Raw genomic sequence first — 23,779 nt, 5'->3', positions numbered from 1 at the left:
GGGGGGGGTGATGAGCGATTGGGGTCATATCTCCCCTGGGAGGCGTCTTCATGTGCTGGAGCTTCATCTGTCATAAAGCAGGCAGATGACTCTCCGTGAACCACCATTTACACACCATACGATAACAAGGAATAGCATGACAATGTGATGCCATGGTAATGCTCTATGTTAAAGTTAAATTACCACAGCAGTGACATAAAAGAAGAGAGTCAATCCTTGGACACAGAAACATCTGCTTCTACAAACTGGTGACATGGAATTGGAGCAAAAATGTTATAGTAAGCGTACAGGAACAGAACTATTTGTAATTGTGAGCTATTTAGAAACACAAACGCCTTTTTCCAAAATCCAAAAATGTAAAATGATTCAGTTGAATTTATTTCTCATTCTTAAACTCTGAGCTATGATTATGTATGTTCCCCCTGCTGGCTATATAATGGAGATCCTTATTAGTGTTCCTCAGGGTCTAAACTAGTCCCAGTCCTCAGTCCAAGCCTAAAGCCTGCCGCAGGCCTCCTAGTACGACTAATAAGGCAGTAATGGCCTAGGATGGGTGGCCTATTAAAATAGATTTGGAGTAGTGTTTGGGTGGGGCCTGGCCAACACTTTGATCCTGTTGACCTCCCCCTGGTGCGTTTATTAAGACATAAGTGCACCAGCGCTTATCTCTTCTCCCTCCCCTCCTCCACAACTCACACTGTCACATGAGTGTTTTTATTATTTTTCTTGCCATGGAGACTATTTGGAGCACTTCTTTATAAAGGCAGATGTGTGCGGGCAAGCAGGGGCTCGTTGGGAGGCATGAGAGGGCATTTCATAATTGCATAGGAGAGGTGACATAACCTAAAGTATTCTTTGGAGGAAAATGAATTTCTGTCTATGGAGGAGCTGATTTTAAGAGTTAATTGTCAAAATGGGATCACACTAGAAAACTCCATTGGGGTGTCATGGATGAGGAAGGAGTGAAGAAAAACGTTGCGGTATTGTTCACCTGGAGAGGTTGCATGCCGGTTGCCATGCCAATGTTGCCTGGTAATAAGGTGGGGAGGGGGGGGTCTTTGTCTAGGTGGCGCAGAGCTCGCTCCCTGCCATCAGCGTTAAGATGAAGCGAAACGAGCTTAAACTGATAGTGATCTCAGCGAGGTTTTTTATAATGAGCCCGACCTTCTCATTGCACAGGAGCAAGTCACTCTGCAGAGCGCAACCCCTCCACAGTGCATTTACCTGCTACAATAAGAGCAGTGATTGAATTAAGGTAGCAGGTGTGCATACCACTGTCACTCGTAAAAAGGCAACTCGGCTCTGCTGCTTTGAACATGGTTTTCAATTAGAAGCAGCATAATGAACACAGAGATGTGTTCTGCTGATGTATGCCCCGCAGAGAATAAAATACTACCTGAGGTCAGTTTTTTTCGACGTAACGGAAAGAGACAGCAGGGACTCATTCTTTTGTGTTACTTTGATCCATTTCAACTTGATAGTGTGTGGGTGCACCTGTAATGGCTGAGGTTGAACATAGTGTATTTGGACAGAGCCAGGCTAGTTTGGAAGAACTCCATGTTTCTAGTGTTTATATTAAGCTAAGCTAACTGGCTGCTAGCTTCATTTTTAGCATCCATATGAGTGTAGTATTGATATTTTCATCTAACTCTAAAAAGCAAACGCTTCTCAAACTATTCTAAAAATCATTTATCAAACATTAATGCCTAACATCTCCTTCCAACAGTGTGAGGGTTTGTTTGTTTATCTATCACTGTGAATTTAATATTTTAGCATTTGGGACTCATGGTTGGACAGAATAAGCATCATCTTTCAGTAAATGCTTAATCAATCAATCCAGTAATTGAGATCAGTCAGTAATAAAAAAAATTGTTGCAATTAGTTGCAACCCCTGACTAGATTGGGATTCAATACATGAACGTCCTCTGGTATTGCACCTTGATTTCCCTGCATGAAGAAATTCTAGGAGAAAGTCACCGAGTTGAGTCCAACTCTACAGACGCAAACAGAGGTCAATAATGAGATCAGTCTGTGGTGAACCAAACTGTCACTTCCATTACAATGGTTTGACAGAGACATTGTACCTGGCCTGACTCCGTCCTGTTGAACGTCTCTGCTGTCAGGCTAAATAAGGCATCTTGACCTCTTTGTTTGGACGGCATTTCAGCTTCATGCACTGGTGAATTCTCTGTGTAATTCATGTTGGAAATACCAAACTACTGCTGACACACAGCATTGTTGAAAATACTGACCGAGAGGTCGGTGAAGCATGAAAATGCACTTTTAGTAAAATAAACTCAATTTGACATCAGTATCTGAGTTGAGCTCCCACTTTTCTGTGCTTTGTTTAGTAATAAAAATTATATTTTTTTATCTCTCTTGTTTGTTTTAATAACAAAGAATAAATCTTAATTTTAGACCGGTTTGTTTATCTGAGGTACCCATGCATCTCATTATTTTTTGTTGTAGACGGAATTTAAGTTGTGATTTGTTGTCATATCACTTAATAAATCAGAATACATTTTATCATGCGGCCTGTTACCTGTTTCGTACTCTTTTGGGTTTTTCCACTGTGTTTATGAGACCATAAACCCTGTCAGTTTTAAGAAAGATCTTCTGCCAGCAAGTTTTCATGGAGACAGCCATGAGAGGCTACTCAGTCAGTGGAAAACTCAAACACACACATGCACACACGCACACACGCACACTCACACACCCAGTAATTTGTTGACGGGACATGAAAGCTCTTTCAGTAGGCTTCAGTGCTTCCCATGACTTTGCCCTTCATTCCCACTCCAATTTATCTTCCAGACATCTCGGTCCACAAACACAACTGAGGATGAATCTATCACAGTTTTTCATCTGAGGTTTTACTTCATCCTTTAAAAACATGCTTGCACTGTGACAGATGGTTATCAGCCTCTTTTTTTTACTCCCCACCTCATTACATGAGCCCAAGCATGAAGAGGAGGCTCCACTCTGATTTTCAATCTTCCCTTTTTCCTCAAAAAGTCGACTGTAGCGCAGTAGATGTGTTTATCCTACAGCAGCTGCTAAAATAGATGCTTTTAAAGAGAGAGTCGTTTGCGTCAGTGTTTTCTCTACCCATCCTTTGTATTTTGAAAAATTGATGACATGTTTTTCCAGACTGTAGTCTTTGTGTTGGCCTTTGTCTGACCTTCTGATTGACATTAACTAAACAAGATGTTTCATTCAGACTCCAAATCATGCCAAGCTCACTTTTAGATCTTATGGCAACTCTTGGAGTTGTTAATAATTGATCCGATCAGAGGAGCTCTTATCGTGTCTGTGCCAAACCTTTTTTTTTTTTTTTTTCTGATACTCTTTTGAAGTTGCACTGTTTGTTGTTAGTGTGTGCAGTTTTAGCAAAGAGGAGTGATGTTATCTGGAGTCTTGATGCTCTTATCCTTAATTGGGTTATGTAGATTTTGCAGCCGGAAGGAGGAGGGAGTAATGAAAATACAGTGATTATGGATCATAGTCATGTCCTCATAGGTTTGTGCTATTTTCATAGATCACAGAGTTTAAACTTGTGAATTTGGTAGCAAAATATTTGACAGAGGTTTGATGGATATCTGCAGCAGTTTAATGTGTGAGACTCTGGGAATTGCGTCTCTGTGAGGCTGAGGTGATGTTGAGATAAATATCTGTTAGCAGCCATGTTGAACGTTCCAATCACTGTCTCACGCTCCGTCAGCAGCCCTGATCTCTGCGACTCCAAGATTCCTCGTTGTGCTGTCCTCTCACTCTAAAACGTTTTAGAGCAGCTGCCTCTCTTCGACACGGTCCACTGAGAAGCTGTTAAAGCACACACATAGGGGCTATTTGAGCTCACACAGCGGGCGTGCCTGGTGCCAAGTGCTGGTGGGTGCTGCTGTCTGTGCAAGTGCTGGCGTCTTCCCCCCTTAACCTCTTGCAGCCTCAGTACTGTGTGTCATCCCTGGCTGTCGGCACCCTGCTGCAGCTTGTTTAGAGAAAGTTTCAGAGATAACATTGGGTTAGATGACCTGGTGGAGACACACAGTCCTGATTACAGGATCTTCACTGATAAGATAACATCATCTTTGATGCCTCTTTTTTTCTTTCATTTTTTAAATTTTTTTTTTATTTACAAAACGCTGGTATTTTGACCTGATTTTCAGATGTTTGGGGTTGACGTCTGCACATCTTTGGTCAAGGCTCCGCTCCATGTGACGCTGATAACACTTGTGTACTACTACTATGGCCACCAGTGAATTGATCGCAGCTTGTTATATACAGGAAAGTCCCAATTCAACTTTTTATGCATCAGATCATCATTTGGAGCTCATTAAGCTCAGAGTATTTGGTTGAAGTGAAAAATTAGGTACTAGTATTTTCCAGCGGTTATTTCACTGACACTACAATCAATATCAATCATTAATCAATATTTCCGATCATCTGCTGCTCAGTTCATTTTCTACAAGTTGTCATCATAAATTAGGCCAGTTTCATTAATTTTGAAAATTTGATTCATTTAGTAGCTGTCAATGCAAATTGTATGATTTCTGGCTTAGTGCTCAACAACAGCTGATCCCAGATCTGAGCTGAATCTGTGAGTTTTTCTTTAGAACTGAAAAATGATTAAATATAAATTTAATGATTTGATAAAGAGATTAGACTACTTGTACATGCTAACTCACAAACTCTCTTTCTTTGACCCAGACTTCATCTTGGATTCAGCCCTATGCTGGAGGTATAGTGTAGTTTTTCTTGAAATATGATTCAGCTCAGCCACCTCTGCCTGCCCGTGGCAGCAGACAAAGTTGAGAAAGAGAGAAGGGAGGCGGGAGCTGCTGATGAGCCCATTATGGTGGGTTCTGGCTGTCAGGCCGACTTAAAGGCGACTTCCACCTGACAGCCTTGACAGCCGAGCCAGGCTTAATGGGGTCGGCAGTGCAGCAAGTTGAGAAGGAGAATCCCTGTGTATAGACATTTTACCCCTCTCAGCAGTTTCCCTCTTCATCTTTAACCTACTTTCTGTCTCTTCCAACTTATTTTCAGATACCTAGATCGAAATCCAGGAAAAGTCAAACTTGTGAGAGAGTAGAGCTATTAATATTTCATAACTTTCGCTGCTCATACGGGTGCATTAGCTTGTTCGTCGTAAGCTTTTCCCGGTAAGTGCATATTGATTGGAATCGAAGCCAGAACTCTTATTGTTTTCTGTTTTTCTCAATCTATGAAGAAAGAGAAAGAGAGAGGCTCCCTAAAGAGCGAGAGAGGAACAGTTTTCACCAGCTTTGATTTCAAATTGACATTAAATATCAATTACATAAATTATCAAGACATTACATTCTTTCACAGTTATGAAGGTTTCTGGGTTTAAAAAAAAAAAACTTATTTAGTGCTGAATCAATTACTTGATTAATCGATAAGATGATTGGCAGTAACTTATCCATCTTACAAAATGTGAGGATTTGTTGCTTTTCTTTGTTTGATACATTTTTAAAAACCCCAGAATTTGGATTTTTGATCAGGCAAAGCCAGAAATCTGAACACAACACCCTGGCCTCTTAAAATAGGGAATTTTCAATTTGTTAATTTCATTTTAATATTTCATAAACAAAAAATAATAATATAAATAATCTACCTAAGTTATTATTTTCAATGAAAAAACTCATTTTAAAGCTAATTTTAAAAGGTGCTCTGTCAAGTTTTTGTGTAAACGAAGCGTTTCATTGCATGCATTTCCTTCTTCATAAAACATTTAAACACACACACACACACACACACACACACACACATATATATATATATATATATATATACACACACATGGCATTACTAGTGGGCCTTTTAATGATCTACGTCACTGTATTTCTTAGTGTTATTATTAGTGCAGTTGTGGAGGGTTTGTCAGTTTAACTTCACCAATTTCTATACCTCACTCTTTGCATTAGAGAGTTTTTGTCTTAAGAAAATTCCGATCCCTCTGTCCTTGGTTTTAGCTGTTTGTTTCCCCCTTTATCTATAGCTTTTCCTTTCAACCACTCTGACTTTGAAGGGGCCCTCAGTAAGAGTTTCGATAGCATTTGCCCCGCTTATCTGTCAAATGTCACTCTGTGCAGATCCAAGCATTTCTCTCCCTCCAGCACTTCTGTGGCTCAATAAAGAAACATTGATTTGGTCAGACGGATGCATCATAGTGGAATTTGTGTTGCTGAGTGACTGTGTGATTGTGGTAGAGGGGATATTTGTGTGTGTGTTCACCCTTGAAGTCTCTTCTTGTGTATCTGTTTATAATAAGATTGTTAGAGAGACAGAGCTGCAGTGTGAGTGAGAGATGTAGGTCACCGGTGCCTTCTCTGTTTGAACGGTACAGTAAACTTGGCAGACTTCCTCACATGTGATTGACTGTGCCTCACTCTACCCCTCCCCCTCTCTTTCTCTTGTCTGTCATCCTGTGGTATGTAAAAACACCTTATCTGCCTGCACTCTCTCTGCTGGGACTTTTCCCGGAAGTCATTCCCTCTGTACACAGATCTAAACACACACACACACACACACACACACACACACACACACACACACACACACACACACACTGTATGTCAACATGCATCTGAAATTAAACCATCAACTGCATGCCACAGCTCCGCCGAGTCTCCACCAAAGCTCGTAACATTGCTGCACAGAGGAGGCTCAGTGTGATGGAAGTTGGCACGCTACCTCACACCCCAGCTGTAAGCTTGGCGTGGAGGCAGAGTGCTGTCTGTGCACATTACTTGATAGAATGTTTGAGGTGGATGTTGGGGATGACTCTGCTGGTGTTTCCAGCCCATCTGCTGCCTTTTATCCCAGTTTTACACAGATGGAACAAATTCACAGCCTCTTTGGGGAATTGTTAGACACCATTTGGTTATACAGAAGAGGAGTTGTAACAATCCTTTGCGCAATAAATCATGTGGGGCAATCTCACTGGAGCTCAGTTCAGATGATGAAAGAATGATTTATGAACAATGGCTAACTATTGTTTTATAAACAATAAATCTCTTGATTATTTCGTTCTATTAATAGATTGTTTGGTCTTGAAATGTCAGAAAATAGTGAAAGATTTTCGTGAGCCAGTGTGACATCTTTAAGTTGCTTGTTTGACAGTCTAAAACTCAAATATATCTAATTAACAACGAGATAAAGCAGAGAAAAGCAGCAAATCCTCCAAATAATTTAAAGAACGTGTTGATCATCAAAACTTTTGTCCGATAATTATAACTAATTGTGGGAGGACACCACTTTTGGTCATTGTAAGTTAGTAAGTTAGGCTCTAACTTCAGTCTACAAACCATGACCCCATGTTGAGACAGAGCATGAAAGGAGAATGAGAATAAAAGAGAGAGAGAATAAAAGATATAAAGTCTATGTGTAGACATGAAGTGAGATGGTTGCCACTTCAGCTGAGGTGGCACAAATTGAGGTTAAGAGGTGACGTTTTATATCTTGCGAGACATTTTAGCTTGATACTGTGAAGTAAAAGCCAATCATCTGCCAGCAAATGTTACTCCTCGTGGAGCCTGTAAATTTCTCTCACAGCTGAGAGTAAAGCTGCGGGGCTGTCACCTCTAATACGCTGTCTCCAAGAAAAAAAAGAAAGAAAAAAAACTTTGATTCCCCACAGAAAGCATCGATCGCCCTTGGCTGCCAGACATGTGTGAAATTTAAAAAAAAAAAAAAAAAAAAAAAACATGATGGACTAAAAATAATAACACTGGAGCACAGTGTCATTGCTCCCTTACTCCTGGCTATTTTAACCGGTCAACAAAAGTGTAACCAACCTGAGGATTTTCCTTTTTGATTAAATGTGTTCACATATAGATCCAAAAGGAATAAGTGCATCTATAGAAAACTGGTTTGTAAGGAGCAGTCGGTGCAAAGCTCCTACAGGACATTTTAGAGACTAACTTTGATCAGCTTGATGTTAATTTCATAGCTGTCCTTGCTGTCAGTCATGATCACTCTTTTCTCAGCTGTAGCTTGTCAGAATGAGTGAGTTTGTGTTCGAGCGCTGAAGGGACAAGTTTCTCTGTGTGCTCTGTGAAACATAGAGTATGTCTTCTTCTACACTCATTTTTTAAATGCAAATCTGTAGCTGTGCATCACTGGATACGTCTGTGGATTTGTCCCACTGTAGGAAAGTATTTAATGGTGATTGTAGTCTTCAGTGCAGCTTGCTATTATCCATACAGTGAAAAGTGGAGGTGTTCAGTTAACAGATGTCCTTACTTGTGCTATAGCCGATTATGTGCTTTTGCATATAAAGAACACACCAGTCATGTTGTTTTATTTTGACTGAGTATGTGAGTCAATATTGCATATGGTCAACACTTTCTCCTGATTTTTTTTATAGCAGAGTTTGATCCACTTGCCCACCTTGTCTGTAACAGCAGATGGTAGTTCTGGAGTTTTGACTCTCTGACACAACTTGAAGTGGCCCACCTCTCCATCTGACACACTTATGTAGGTCAAACCCTCTTGACTGTGAAATTTAAGTTAAGGGGGCATTTAATGCAAATTTGTTTGTCCTTGTCCCACTTGGCCTACCCACAGCCTCTCTGGATGTCTTGTTTGACCTGCCTTTCTGCCTTGCTGCGTCTTTTTTTGCCTGCCTGTCTGTCAGCTCGCCACCTGCAGCTGAGACAAAGGTGAGCCTGATGAAGGGGATGGACAGGCAGTAGAAGGACAGCGGTGGGATGAGGAGGGTCAAAGATGGAAGGATTACCTTGGCTCATCTTCAACAGGCTTTTTGATTAAACATTATTGAAAGATCCCCCTTTTTACTTGGCTCCAGTCCTGCAAGAAGCCTTGAAGATACACACACACACATGCGCACACACACACATTGTCATGCAGGTGTAGCTATGCTCGATCGACTCAGCACTGGACCGTTCCTTATGATAACAAACCGTGACATCAGGTGTGATAACATTGTGCAGAGGAGGGCCTGTCTTGACAAAGGGAGATGGAGATGGGCATTGATGAATAGTGCGATGTGGTGGTTGTGCAGATGGAACAGCTGTTGCGTTTAAATTAGAAAGAGCCAATCAGACTCTAAGACTGAGATTTTTCTAATTAACAACAATCATGAGAGCAGCTTGAACTGAACTGAAACAGAAATGATCTCTTTTTTTGTTTGTTTTTTTTGTTTGTTTGTTTGTTTTGGTCCTTCCACAGGAGTTGGACAGAAGAAAAATCAGATAGAGATGGATGATTTTCAATATTACACTGAGCTACAACAAGCAAGTGTAAAATCTCATCTGTGAGTCTGTGTAAAAGATGAATTGTTTAGCTGCTGGATGTTGACCATTACACTGCTACCACATGCAACCATGTGCTCATTCAATGAATAAGAATAAGAATGTGAAACAGGAACAGAAACAGAAAATTCCCTGTGATGTGGAACCAAGACCAGACAGAGGAGAGATGCACATGCACATCTAGCTACCAACACTGTGACTCCATTCTTCTGTTTTCATTTTCTTCCCCCTGCATTTGCTTCTCACACGCTGTGATCTCTTACATTATAACCATATTGAATATCAGATGTGCTGTGACTGTGCAGTAGAATTGAATAGTATTCGTTCCGTGTTTACTGCAAGTCACACTCTACTCATTTCCTCCAGTGACATGTGGGTAACTGGAGCAGAAAACACATCTCTCACACAAAGCTTGTTCACAGTATCATAAGGGGAAATAAAAGTGTGTGTGTGTGTGTGTGTGTGTGTGTGTGTGCGGCACATCATGTCTTGTTTAGGAGACTTGTCTCACTGAGCTGATGGCACATGACTGGCGGCGGCACTCACAGCCTCGCTAACGGGGAAAAAGTATTTTCTCTGTGTTGGGTTTGATAATTTTACGACTAAATAATTCACAGTTGGCCAGTATTGTCTAAACATCACATTCCTCCACGAGGCTAAGTGGTCACCATGGCACACACTTAATGAACGGAAAAAGCAGTAAAATGTTAACAGCAGCCCCATTCTAATCCTCTGTCATTTCATTTCCCTCTCCATCTTTTTTCCTCTTTTCCAGTTCTGTCCATCCAAGCTGCAGCCATCCAGTTCACCAAGGAGCCCAAGTCCCAGGATGCCTTGCACGGCCGCAGCGCCATGCTACGCTGCGAGGTCAGCGATCCGGCTGACATCGCCTACAGCTGGCTCCACAACGGCCAGCCTCTGGAAAGCAGCGAGAGGCGTTTCCAGGAGGGCAGCAACCTCAAGTTCACCGCTGTGGATCGGCGGCTGGACGCAGGAAACTTTGAGTGCGTCGCACAAAACACGGCGTCAGGAGAGATGCTCCACTCCACCAACGCCTCCTTCAATATCAAGTGTGAGTGTTTCATTTCAAACCTAGAACAAACCCTGTGATTTCCTGAGTGTAATTTGCCAGCTGACAGGGTTTCATAATGGCAACATGGGTGTGCATCCAGTTTCTGGATCAAAAAAGCAAAACAAAAGTCACGGTATAAGATGACAGGTAGTATGAGCTGTAGGAATGTTTCTACCTTGTTGCCTTGTTCTCTGTGGCTTCATCTCCCTCTATCCAAAGGAAACTGGATATGTGTGCCACCAAGCATGTGTTTCTTGTTGCTTGTATCTTTTTTTTCTGTGTTGTGTAACACTCTTTTTTCCCATATACTGTCAAAAGGCTTTTGTCTGGAAATTACTAAACAGCGTAATTTACCTTCCAGCTATAGAATTATTTAGGTTCAGATTAGCACCACCATCCTTGCTCCAGCTTTTTATTCATGTCAAGTTTTTCACTCTGTCACTTTGTAAACGTTTTTTTCCCATTAGGGGGAGGCACACTAGTATCTTAATTTTATTGTTTAGCCCCATAACCAAACCACTCGATTACCCTCTTAAGTTTCAGAGGAAGCCATGGGAATTCTGCACAGCCCTTTCTGGGATAAATAAAAACCTTGTTTGCGTATTGTGGAAGGCCCGCAGGTACCAGTCGTTACTGAAAAGCCTTTGTGTCTCACAATCACAGAGTTTGTACTGATGGCAGGAGAAAACAAAAAGCAGAACAGGGTGAAAAAAAGCTCCTTATGGAATATGTTGTCCTCTCTCACTACACTCAGCCGGGAGGTTTTGTTTTTGTGCCGCTGTTACTTGTTCAAAGGCTGATTACAAGAACAGATGAGTGTCCGGACCTCCTGTAGCAAACTGAGAGATAAACTGAGAGGGACAGACGGAGGGAGAGAGCCGAGGTTTAACCTTTGCTCTGTGAAGTGTCTCCACCAGTGGATATTTGTGGTCTGTGATGTTGAGCCACTGACTGAATACAAAATTTTTAGCCAGATAAACCAAAGAAGCACATCAGTTTTCCAAACCTCGTCTGATCTGAAGGAAACTGCTTTTATGTGTTGCAATTAAACATGATCTAGTGTGTCAATAAAGCTCAACTGACAAACTCCCACAGATTGAAAAGAAAAAAAAACAAGTCAGACATGAAATACCAGTTCTTAAGAGCTGTCCCAGAATAAACTGTATCTTCTGCCAGGTCATTAACATTCCCACGCACTGGAAAAGAGAGGCATATTTTATTGTAAGGAATGTGCTGAATTAATTTTAATTTTGAAAAATCAAATTTTACCAGCTGCAGCAGCGAGGCTGGTATTATATTCACCCTGTGTGTGTGTGTGTGCGTGCGTGTGCGTGCGTGTGTCTTGTCTCATCATGGCAAAATGTGGTCCTGGAGTCACCTACTGTAACGGGAACTACCACAGAGGCAGTTTTGACGACATTAGCAGGTGTTAATATGTCTGTTGGTTTTCCGGCTCACTACTTGACAATTCTGGTCCCCTCTCACCCCTCTTAAAGGGCGTCATTTCTAGATACAACAGTCGTGTGTTTTCTGCAAAAACGTTGATTGACCTTTTAGTGAGACAAAATTAGATGGACTAGGTGGTGAACATAGAGCAGCATTTAGTGGCTAACAAGCCAGATATTTCCCTCAGGAGCTGGTGGAAACTCCAAATGAATGCTAATGTTGCTCGGTATCTGCTGGATGTGTAAATAAGCACTTTATGCCACATCTGTCATATGTCCATATTGGCCAAGAGATAAATTAATGCATATTGAAATAATTAGTCTTCACAAAACACATAGAAAGTTTTAAATGTAGGTCTTTGAAACTTGCTTGCTGCTAGTTTATTTGTAACCAGATGTAATGTATTTAATACACACAATACACACATTCTTCACTATTTGGAGGTATTAATAAATGTATATATTTGCATGCATGGACTCCCATCTGTCTCTGGGGGTGATGACAGGGCTTCATATCAAGTAGCCTTTCAAGGACACCTTAGAGATTGGCTGCTGGAGTGTCTCTCAGCCAATCCACCGCGAGCACAGAACATGATGCAAGATGATGGGGGTACACTTACTACACATTTTTCTCTTCTCAGATACGACAGTACTGTGGACATGCACTACACAAAGCGAGACATGAGCAGCAGATTAATAGCAGAGAGGCAGACATTAATGGATGTGGTGTTTTTAATGCATCAAACATTAACATTCTGCTCGGAATATGATCGATAGATTTGTGTCAGTTGGATGAGTATCCAACAACTTGAGTGGATTCCTCAGGCATTTCTTCAGATAAGAAACCACCTACAGTAGATTTTCTCTCCTCTGTTAGAGAATAAACAAGATAATTTATAGCACAGCACAGATATTTCAGAATCAAACGGACAAGGTGAAGTATCAAAAAGCAGTAAATCACCTCTAATCACTTTTGCACGCTGCATCTGTCTGTGTATATCAACAAATTTCTCTATCTGTCATAATGTGCAGGTTGGCTGGTCATCTATGGATCACTGTAGGTGGATCAGACAATGTTATGACAGATGTTCTCATATTTCCCCAACATACATTTAACAGGCGATAAAGCCGCACGCAGCTTTAAAGCAAAGACCCCTCTGGCATTAATCTTGTATGTGCGTTCACTCATGTGTATGCTTGTTTGCGTGCGTAGTAGTAAATGTGGGTTGTGGGGGGGGGGGCAAGTATTCCATATGTACTGTACATGGACTGTACCCGAGTAGTTTGTTCCCCCTCCCCCTTCCGCCCTCTGCAGAGAGAGAGAGTTAATTTGTCTCGCTCTCAATGGTGGGTGGGCAAATCCTGCCAGTTGAGAGTTATTCAGAGTAATTATCCCCCCTCTGTTTTCTCTAATAGAGGTTTTAGTCCCCCCCCCCCAGACAGACAGTGCTTTGATATTCTTTGACATAACTTGTAGGTAGAAGGGAAACATACAGTAGAAACACAGCCAAGCGGGCAACTGTTCCTGCCTATTTAATCTTCAAAATCACAGAGCTACTTGCACACGAGTACTCACACACGCCATCTCGGTTTAATCACAGCTTGTGTCCTTAACCTACATTTGCTCAGCAGATGCATTTTAGAGCATCCTCACTGATCACTAGCACAGCTCCACTTTTTTCTCATCCTCTCACAATGCCTCCAACCCCTTGCTTTTTTTCCCCCTGTCTTCTATGAGCTGACAAAATGCAGCTCCTCATGCTTAATGACCCAAACTCCATCCGTCAGCTTCTCCCCTGCAGAGTGACTTTGCTCCAGTGTCAGAGTCTCTTTTTTCCCTTTATTCCGCCTCCTCGTGCCTTGTCACAGCAGCAGCAGCAGCATCTCTCTGAATTGCTGTAGTTTGCAGGCTGGCCTGTTGACCTCTGTCAGCCACAGCTGATAAAATCTGACACCTCATCTACCACAGTGCGCTGGGTCTGTCATGCTTTTTCCCGGGTCTGTGCTAGGGCATTTTTTTTCCACAAAGTTTACAATATGAAGCCACTCTGCCACATGTTTTAGTTATTTCCATACCCACATGGTGCTGTCAGTCAAATCACACCCCCAGTGCTCCCCTGGATAACACTATCTACCCTGCCTCTCTGTCGCAGAAACCGTTCTCCATGGCAACAAATCAGCTCACTGAATGAACCAGACACACACATACAGCTGCCTTTTGGCATAGTGAGGGATGAATGGTCCAAGCATCTCTAACAATATCCTCACAATTCATCTGTTATCATCCCTGTGTTGATAGAGCTTACTGTTCTGCCTCCAACATAATAATTATACACCCCTAATTATGGCGTTAGCTGCCAGGCCTGCTCCAACACTTAGTCATGCATTCTGAGAGGGATTATGGGGAAGTATTTGCCACTAATAGGCTATGAAAGAGCGCCTTCTGTTTGTCGACTGGACAGCTGAGGAAACCTGAACTGTGAATGGCGCTATTAGTGGAGGAAAGGGTTCGAATGTGTGACTGTCCACAAAATCCAGGTCAAATTGGAAATGAATACCAAGAATTGGTTTTAACCTGCTGGATGACAAAATAAGTCAGGAGTGGTAGAAACTGTGGACAGTCACAAGGCAGTTTGAGTTGATGAGCGCTCAGTGTTGTAGAGTCTGCATACATGTAGAGGTCACTCATCAGTCACTGCGCCTGGTATTGTGATGACTTTTTCCCATTTTATGCACTTCTTTTCTTAATCCCTTCAGCCTTACTGCTCACTTCTTTTATGCTTTTATTTCAGACTCATGCTGCTGGGTTTTTTTATTCTTTGGACAGAAAACAACAGAAAAAAAACACATGGACTCTTATGAATGTAGCACAGAATATAAAATTTAGCCTTCTTGCTTGACAGTTTGACACCACCTGATACAGGAAACCTTCACCTGTTACTCCAGAAAGGTCAAAACACATTGTATGACTTCATTTGCAAATAACTGTCAGATGTGCTGCAGATGATACTTGTTGTTCCTTCCATCAAACTTTTTCTTACTCTCTCCTCCTCCTCCTCCTCATCCTCTGTGACTCACTGTTTCCCCTTCTGGTTTTGTCGGGTTTTTATGCTTCCATTGCACTAATAGCAGGTCTGTCTGAGTGTCTGGCCCCAGGTCCCCGTTACTGGGTTGGCCTTCATCACCTCCTCCTCCTCCTCCTCACTAAGTTACTGGAGCTATTTACTGGAATGTCCTTGAGTGAGACACACAAACAATTAGTATCCTGCGCTGAACTGTTAAAGGCATTTGAGCACACATGCATTCATGCTTAGGGGCACAAAATCATCAACTCTGTTTCCCTCCTCACCACCACATACACACACAAACAGACACATACTCCCACAGTTGTTGGGGCATCTGTGTTAGGTTGGAGCTAATGAGCGTTGCTTGCCCTAGATGAGGATAGAAGCGAGGGGGATGTAGGCCCTGTTACTGTAGACACGGTTTCCCATCATCCCCCTGTGTGCAGAGAACTGCCAGGTTGCTGTGTAATTCACTGTGACAGGCCTTCCTCTAGCGCCCCCTCTAACCTCACAGGGGTGGTGCTGCGCCCCCCCCTCCACTGCTGTCTCAGGTGGAGGCTCATGCCATGCATATTTCATAGATGATCCACACAGGGGCAGAGATGCAGACACACAATTCAGCCACAGGCCATAGGAATGAAGCTCAGCATGATGGAATGTGTTACACTAACACGCTAACACACAATATACATACACACAAAACCTCCATAGACTCATGTAGAAGCCAGGGTAACCATAACAAACATGCTGTCTCAGAGAATGCATGTATGCACTCAGTAACCACACAGCGTGCACAGTTACTGCATGTCAGCTTATACATCATCACATTATAACAATTAGCACTTGTTCCCATTCAGTGTAAACACCAAGTATTTGTATCGTCAACACATTCAGGAGGGGAAGGGGAATTCCTGCAAGGTACACTAACTGTTCTCAGTGAAGGAGACAACTTTGGTCTCACTAAGTAACTGTTTATATTATTTTTATTTGTGCAGTACTCTTTAGTGTGCATCTAGCTCAGCAGCAGGCAGCCACTTTATCAGGAGATCAGTGCTGTGTCTGTCAGATCAAATATAGCATTTTTATGGCTACACTAAAAAGTCTTAGTTTACATCAACCACCACTGTCCTTTTTATTGAAAGAGGGGATGAAACGCCTCAGTACATCATGAGATATATGTACTATATGTCTCCTTGGACATTTTGGAGAATAAAACCCTGAAAATGTTTCAGTGTACTGGGTCACATCCTTGATGGGGAAACCACGCTGCACTGCATTTCTCCCTGTACCGTGATGCATTCAGGGGACGACTGTCGCCATCTGTTTTCTTCACTTGTCCTGTTATTCATGTGTCACTCAGACACCATTGATCAAGTTTCATGTTACTTGTGGGTGATGTCTCCCGTCACTTTGTTTTTATTTTGTTTTTTCTACTTACAGTGGTGCAAGTCTGCAGACTCCACTGATCAGAGTCAAAGGATTTTCTTAGCTAAGGATGCACCTCACAACTTTTCAAGCATTTTACAGACTATAAAGCGAGGCACTATTGCTAAAAGTGAAACATGTTCACTGTTTCAGTTTATGGGCTGCTCTGACAGCGGAGTAGCCCTTTTAACAGAGCAAGTCAACGGACTGTCCATTAAATGTCCATAAAAAGCATTATAAGAGCCCCTCTTGCTCTTGTGAGTGCAGGACAGTGGTATGCTGATGTAAGCTGACCCAGTGATGTCGTAGGTCCCTGCTCTGTCTCTCTGTTCCTGAGTCATAGTCCTGTCAAGTGCATTAGCATTGTCGTGTCTCCCGAGAGGACAGATGACAGGACCACCACTTAACTCAATTTTTCCTCCTGTCCTTCTCCTCAGTTATTCCCCTCGTCCTCCCATGCCCCGTCCCTCCTCCCGCTCACAGTCTGTTCTGTTTTCCTCTGCAGGGTTGGAAAGTGGTGGTGTGACTTTGAAGGAGCCCTCCTCAGAAGGAGAGATCGAGAGTTCTGCACCGGTCACGTTGCGCTGTCATATTGATGGACACCCACGGTGAGTCTCCCTCCCTGTCACCTCAGGTTCAGAGTTCACAGGGTTGAGGATCATGTTGAGGACTGTACTGGAAAAACTACTCTTCTGTCCTAACTGGCCTCTCTCATGCCCTTATGTTCCTCTTTACCTATTCTTCTTCTGTCCCCCCTCAACACAACTTTGTATCTGATCTTTTTTACTTTTTTTTTTTTTTTACATCAATCATCCTGCCCCTCTTCCCAAATTTTGTCTTCCTCTTCTAAACCTCTCTCACGCCTATTCTCTTTAATCCTCCTCTCCCTGTCAGGCCGACATGCCAGTGGTTCAAGGACGGGTTGAAGCTGACAGAGAAGAGCCATCAGATCAACAACAAGGAGAGGACACTCACCTTCAAGAGCGCCAGTCCAGACGACAACGGCCTGTACTACTGCTGTGCCAAGAATGCAGCAGGGCACGTCTGCAGCAACAGCAACTTCACGCTTAACATCATAGGTGTGTGTGTGTGTGTGTGTGTGTGTCTTTGCATGACAGTGTGCTGAGCCACTGCAACATATAAATGACATGAGGTTTCTTGAAAAATGACTTTAACAAAAAAACTGAAATTTGTTTATTACATTTCTGTTAAATAAACTAGTCAATGAACTGAATAGTTTCAGCTCTAGTTTTCATGTAAGAAATAATGTGATATTTTATGCTCTCAGTGAATTTTGCACATTTGCATACCTGCCAGGAAGTGTGCTGAAGAGGAGGGTGCGTAAGGACCATTAGTAGTGAGAGAGAGTAGGAAATGAAAGCGATGGAGCTCCTAATATGATTACCAGAGAGTGTGTTAGCACCTTCCTCCTCCGCCGCCCACGCAGACAGAAACAACATCATAAGCATCCACAGAAAAAACAATAACAGCGGTTCCCTCAGCAGCAGCATTGTTCTGTTGATTTCTCTTTGTAACCGTAGATTTCACAGACAGTTTGTTGTGTTGGGAGGCTATTTGTTTTTCTGCAGGCTCACAACATGACTTCTGCTGTTTACTCTGCGTGTGTGTGTGTGTGTGTGTGTGTGTGTGTGTGTGTGTGTGTGTGTGCGCGCACCCGTCGATTATCCCCCCCAGCACCGCAAAGAGCTGGTACAGTACATACAGCAGCACATCTGTGCATGAAACCTGATGCCCTGTTCCACTCTAATTAGCCACCTGCAACGCGCATACACAGACACGCTAGGTTAGCACCTGGGTCGAGGAAGAATGGATAATTGTTGAGTTTCCAGTTACCATGATGCCACCCTCTGCTCTTCTATAGGGCTTCACCTTAAGGAAAGGTTGACAGATTTAAACTTTTTTTTTTTTTTTTTTCAATGCACAATGCTCTTTGAGTTGAGGCCTCTCCACCGACTTCCTGGGTGGGCCAGGTGTGCTCTGAGTGCACGCCTTTCTGTTTCTTCACACTAACCAGTTGCCATGTAGTAATACTACTACTGGCACCATACCTCCTCTAGCTGTGCAGATTTGAAATACTCACACATAAAGTTGGATTAGGGATGTTTTCGTGTTCTTGTTTCTTTATTGAGCTCGATGCCCTTTAGCTTTATATTTGGAGTGTAACAATGTCTTAAAATCTGTGTGGTAATTACTACTCCTCTAGGTTGTACTCTGCCTAATCTCTGCTTTTGGCAGGTCAGAGCAGCCTGGTCCAGTGTTAGCCAAAGCTAGGGGGTTTGAAGGCAGCTGGCAGGGAAGCAAAGGGCCAAAGAATGTGAATGGTGGGAAAAAACAATGCAGTTTAAGAACTTTTGTGTGATTGAAATTGACTGCATAAAATCCTGCATCCTCAAGTTTAAAAAAAAAAAACCCAAAATGACCAGTTGACCCACCTGAGCCCTAACTCCAGTTTCTTGGAATAGCATGACTTTAGATCATCACAGCGAAGAGAGGGAGGATCTACCATGTGTGATTCTACTGTCCAGGTGGTAATAAAGGAAGGAGATAATGGTCCAGATAAGCTGCAGGGTCTGTTCCCTGACCTCATTACGGCTCCCCAGGGCCCCTGAGTTGTTGACACACGCACCGCCACCTGAAGGCTGCCTGCTCACCGGCCTCACACTGCTGTTGGCAGCTTTTAATAAACCTTGGAGTAAGAGTATCCGCCCAGATGGAGCTTGATGGTCTGATGCCTGCAGATGTAATCATGCAGATGTTTGTCTACCTCTCTTAACAGATAAGAGTTTCCCGCGGCCGGTGGTCACTCCTGAGGACCAGGTGGTGTTGAAGAATGAGGAGGCCGTGTTCCACTGCCAGTTCACCGCTGTGCCGGCCCCCACGTTAGAGTGGTACCACGAAAACGAGCTGCTGGCAAACAAGTCTCGGTACGTTGTGAGCTAGATCCTCCTCCTCCTTCTCATCATCCATCTAACTCCCCCAGTTCTTCCTCTCACTCTCAAACTCCCCTCTCCCTCCATATCCTGCCCCTACTCCATTCCCTCTCCTCACTTACCATTATGTAAGCTTCAGCTTCGGGTATTCCTTTCAACCCAATGAGGTGGAACCTTGTGTCGGGCTCTCAGCTCTCTGAATGAATTGCACATTAAAGAATGTTATTACTGGAACAGAACACCGTAAAGTTATTCTGCGGTTTACTATACATCACTGGAACACAGCCTTTCTCTCCAGCCTATCAGAAAAGACTCTGCAGCTCTCCAGTGTTCACGCACTGAGCGGAAAAACCCCTCTGGCTACAATCAGCTTACCAGCATGTGCCTTATAAACGCATAAGCACTAGATAATAACCAATTTCTATACATCGTGCCAAGTATACCCTCTGGGTTCATAGCACCTCATGGTAATACATAGTCAGTCTGTAGGCAGCCTGTTCCACATGGAATGTAAAAGCCTGGTTTTCGATTGTAAAGTGATTATTGTGCTCACTGAGCGAGGGAGGTTAAGGAGTGCAATATCAATAGTTAGTCATTTGTGTAATGAGCCTGTCGGAGGCGGGGTTTGGTCACTTAGGTAGTGATGACTCGGCACCAGGAGTGCAGGGGGAAGAATAATAAAGTGTGGTTAAAAACACACACACACACACACACACACACACACACACACACACACACACACACACACACACAGACTATGTCTTTAAAAACCTGGCATAGTTGTGGTTAAGGTATTTCAGGCAGCCTTGTCTTTCGTGTGTTTATTGATCAGGGCTGATTATAATGCCAGAGGAATGCAGCTCTGCAGAGGATATCATCTGTTTTGCACCTGCACTGTTTAGACGACCCCACAAACACACACCCTACTCAGATTATGTGAATATTTGATGTGGATTGTTTTTCATATGTGTGAAACTAACTAAATATAATACCATTAACCTCAAGGCTATTTTTGCAGACAGAAAAATTCTGCCCCATGGGTCATACCAACTCCGGAGGCAAAACTGTGAAACCATACCCATTCTTTCTGTGAAGGATCCATGTAGCTATAAAGATGATTGCCTTGAGAGAAGAAAAATCAGTCTTTGTTCATTTTGTTTTGTGGTTATTTTAGAATATTTCCTCAGAGTGAAGTAATCTTCCACAGACTAGGTTTTTCTCACATGGAAACATACACAAGCTCCCAAAGCTCATTTCCCTCCCACTATTGAACAGAGAAGGAGAGATGAGATGACAGAGAAATATCACTTCTTCTCAGGGAATCCACTGCAGAGCCATTTAGTCCTGGATATATTCTGCTTTCAGAAACTCTTCTCAGGAATTATACAGCACCCCAAATGCATCCAGCACTGCCTGAACTTATTCCTCTCTGCTTTACATATTCACTTTCCCCATGAACTCTGTAATGACTTTGTCACACAGCAGTGACTAGCTGTTGATTTGTCCACTCTGTGGAGCAGATTTCTGTGCTGTGTGGGATTTGCAGCTCCCTATCTGTCATCCCTGGAGCTGGCCTAAGGTCAGCCTTTAATTACTTCTCATCCCGTCCATCTCTGGCACTGATACTCCCTGCAGCCTGGCAGAGGCCAGCCATCAGGATGGGCCTCCTAAAGCACAAGACTTTTTAAAATTAACTAGGACAGTTTTTTTTGTGTTCTATGAACAAATTCTTAGCATTTACTTCAACCTACTTGGAGCAGCAGATGGCTTGGGTTTAGTGAATCAGGGCAATTCAGATAGCGTCAGGTAAGATGCCAAGGATAAAAATGTAGGCCTCTGTTAAAACATAGCCTAAATTTTCTGGCACTCATGTATTGTCCTGTTTGGCAGAGCATTTCCATCTGCTGTTCCAGGCAGGCCAAAACAAATGCTAAGAGTTATTTGCAGAAGGCATCTGAGTGAGATCTGGTGGGGGGGTAGTTGCACTAGTACATTCTGTGACATTTGTTGGTCTGTTATGTATAAGTAATATGTGACACATTGTTTGTTGGTCAGTGGTTGTGAGAAAGCCGTAATATGTAGATTTATAAACTGATCTGTTTCCTCTCCACAGAGTGATTCTGCTCTCCAACGGCACACTGCTGATCACGCAGGTCAAACCCAGGAACACAGGGACCTACAAATGTGTCGGCCGTGGCCTAAGAGGATCCCAGGTTCCTTTGGAGGCCTCCCTCCTCATAGCTGGTACACACACACAACACACCCACACCCACACACACACACACACACACACACACACAAATTTGCAGTTGTTGAACTGGTGACGGATAAACACCTGTGATTCTGTAATCTGAGAGTGAGAGGGGCATTTGGGTTACATATTTATCCTGCCCTCCATCTCATTCTGCTCTCCCCTCCCTCCTTCTTCTGGCTCTTTCACTTAGAGCCAGATCTCTCCGATGATAATCACATCCCCTTATTGACATCCGGCCCAGCTGTATCCACTACACACACTGCACTGGAGCATTTTCCTGCCTTCCCTCCATACTATTTCCTCCAACAGACCAGCTGTGTGCCAAGCTTGATTAGCTCAACAAGCTTCCTCCGAAGTGTAAAAGCACCTGGCTGAGCAAGCAGCAAAAGTAACATTAGATAACATACCACAGGGACTCAAATGGGCAAACAAGCAGTGTAATTATGAGCTTGTTTAAATGTTTAATGTCATTAGAATTCCCCCCATGATTTCTATCCAACATTAGTTGAAACTTGCCAGGAAGAAATTATAAATTCCAGATGGGCAGGTTTATGAAATCAAAAAATATCAGCGGTATAACAAATATAACTTTGTGGTTGTGCATAAAGGTCAGATTCAGATACATGCAAGAAAAACAGTGTAATATGCAAGTCGAGGCACATCAAAGCTGTTTTAATATTGCATAGAACAGCGCCCCCTCTTTTCCTTTCCAACCCTGACGCCAAAAAGAACTTAACAGCTTTTAAATGGCTGCTGGAGCTTAAAGCAAGAACAAGCTGTAGTATCTTCTCATCTTACTAATCAGCCAGCATTTTGAAATGCAAGTGCATGCAAGTCAAATATTTTGGATAAGCTTAGGGCTGGAATTTCTATGCGTTTCAGTGTCCCAAACACTTTATTCCTCTCAAACAGCCCCTTTTCCCCAAGGGTTTTGGATTAATGAGGTACGACTGTATCTGCAGTTTTAACCCAGTGAACCACAGCTCCATTTAAATACCTTAATTCACTTAATCTGATGGTAATCCCTGCAGGCATTATAGGGGATTGTGTCACAGTAGAATTCAGCATTTAGGGACAAGTTTAAACAGTCACTCCATCATTGCTCCACTTCATTCATTTCACTGCGCCCCCCTCCATCTTCCAGCTCGACTTCTCTTTCATCTGCTAAGAAATGTGTGTTTTCTTCTGTTCTCATTAATTGATTTAGATCTCAGACTTGTAGAAGGTCGTAACCGCTCACCAGCTTTCAGGGCAGTGTTGGCCAATAAAGTATTAATGACTTCCATTCGGGACACACAGTATTAAACCACACAGTAGTGGGAGGTCTTGTGAGTCTTTGGACTACAGATCACATTCCACTTTCTGTATAAGGGCTGCCAGTTTTGATATGACCCACCTCACACAGGCCCGAGTTAATTCCCATACTAAGAACAACCTATATACTCAGTTCGCCTACTGTGCGCTTTGTTCTCTAATTACTGTGGTCTGTGCTTCAAATCAGAAGTCCTTTCCTAACAAGATAGGAAATCTGTTAACAGAACTGTGAGTTGGAATTAAGTGTGCTCAGGGCCGCTCATGAAATTCAAAATCAGTAATGCCTCGCTGGCTTTGAAGACAGTTTGATGATTATCAGGGTCTTGCATACATGGAAATCAATTTCACCATTCAAATTGTTCCTTCACACTGAAAATCCTCTTGCTCTCTCTGCTCTCCATTACAGAGATAGAAGACATGGTGCCCAAGATGTCAAAGGTTTTCACCGCAGACACCCTGCAGAGAGTAGCCTGTCGCCCCCCACACGGTCGACCTGAGCCCGAGGTGTGGTGGGAGAGAGAAGGTCAGCGGGTCCCCACAGAGGGCAGAGTGTACCAGGACGGCCTGGACCTGGTCTTCAGTCCCACAGAGGAGGGAGATTCAGGCACTTACACCTGTGTGGCTCAGAACAAGGCCGGACGCAAGACACAGGAGGTCACCTTCACTGTGGCCAGTGAGTCATCCACAGTCCATTCTAAAGGGGGGCGCCACCAATTTTACACATTTAAGTTTGTTTTACAGGGCGAACTACTCTGGTGAAATCTGTTGTGTAACAGAATTTTGTCGCATCAACAAGACAGGGCGAATTATGGGAAATGTAGGAACCAGTGTTTTTGGAGCTTTACCCATATTATATTTTTAAAATTTGTCTGTTATGAGTTTCGTAACTTTATTGAAGTAGAATGCTAAACCACTTAAGACAGAGAGAGAAAAATCAGATTAAATGATTTGAAGAACAGC

General features: G+C 42.9%; 1 protein-coding gene across 2 annotated transcripts in view; it reads left to right on the top strand.

Annotated features, from left to right (window-relative positions):
- The window catches only part of ptk7b (protein tyrosine kinase 7b), a 73,520-nt gene that overhangs the window by 39,904 nt on the left and 9,837 nt on the right, over positions 1–23,779 (top strand). For both annotated transcript variants that reach the window (XM_023411728.2, XM_023411729.2), the window contains exons 2-7: positions 10,069–10,365; positions 16,806–16,908; positions 17,195–17,379; positions 19,098–19,245; positions 21,365–21,495; positions 23,226–23,492. In XM_023411728.2, coding sequence (XP_023267496.1) covers positions 10,069–10,365; positions 16,806–16,908; positions 17,195–17,379; positions 19,098–19,245; positions 21,365–21,495; positions 23,226–23,492 — 1,131 coding nt within the window. The remainder of the gene's footprint in view (positions 1–10,068; positions 10,366–16,805; positions 16,909–17,194; positions 17,380–19,097; positions 19,246–21,364; positions 21,496–23,225; positions 23,493–23,779) is intronic.

The sequence above is a fragment of the Seriola lalandi genome, unplaced genomic scaffold (genome assembly GCF_002814215.2).
Source record: "Seriola lalandi dorsalis isolate HSWRI2012SDOR001 ecotype SW California unplaced genomic scaffold, Sedor1 jcf7180002054470, whole genome shotgun sequence".
Taxonomy (NCBI): domain Eukaryota; kingdom Metazoa; phylum Chordata; class Actinopteri; order Carangiformes; family Carangidae; genus Seriola; species Seriola lalandi.
Note: the sequence above shows the minus strand (reverse complement) of the source record. Positions and strands in the feature narration are given on the sequence as shown.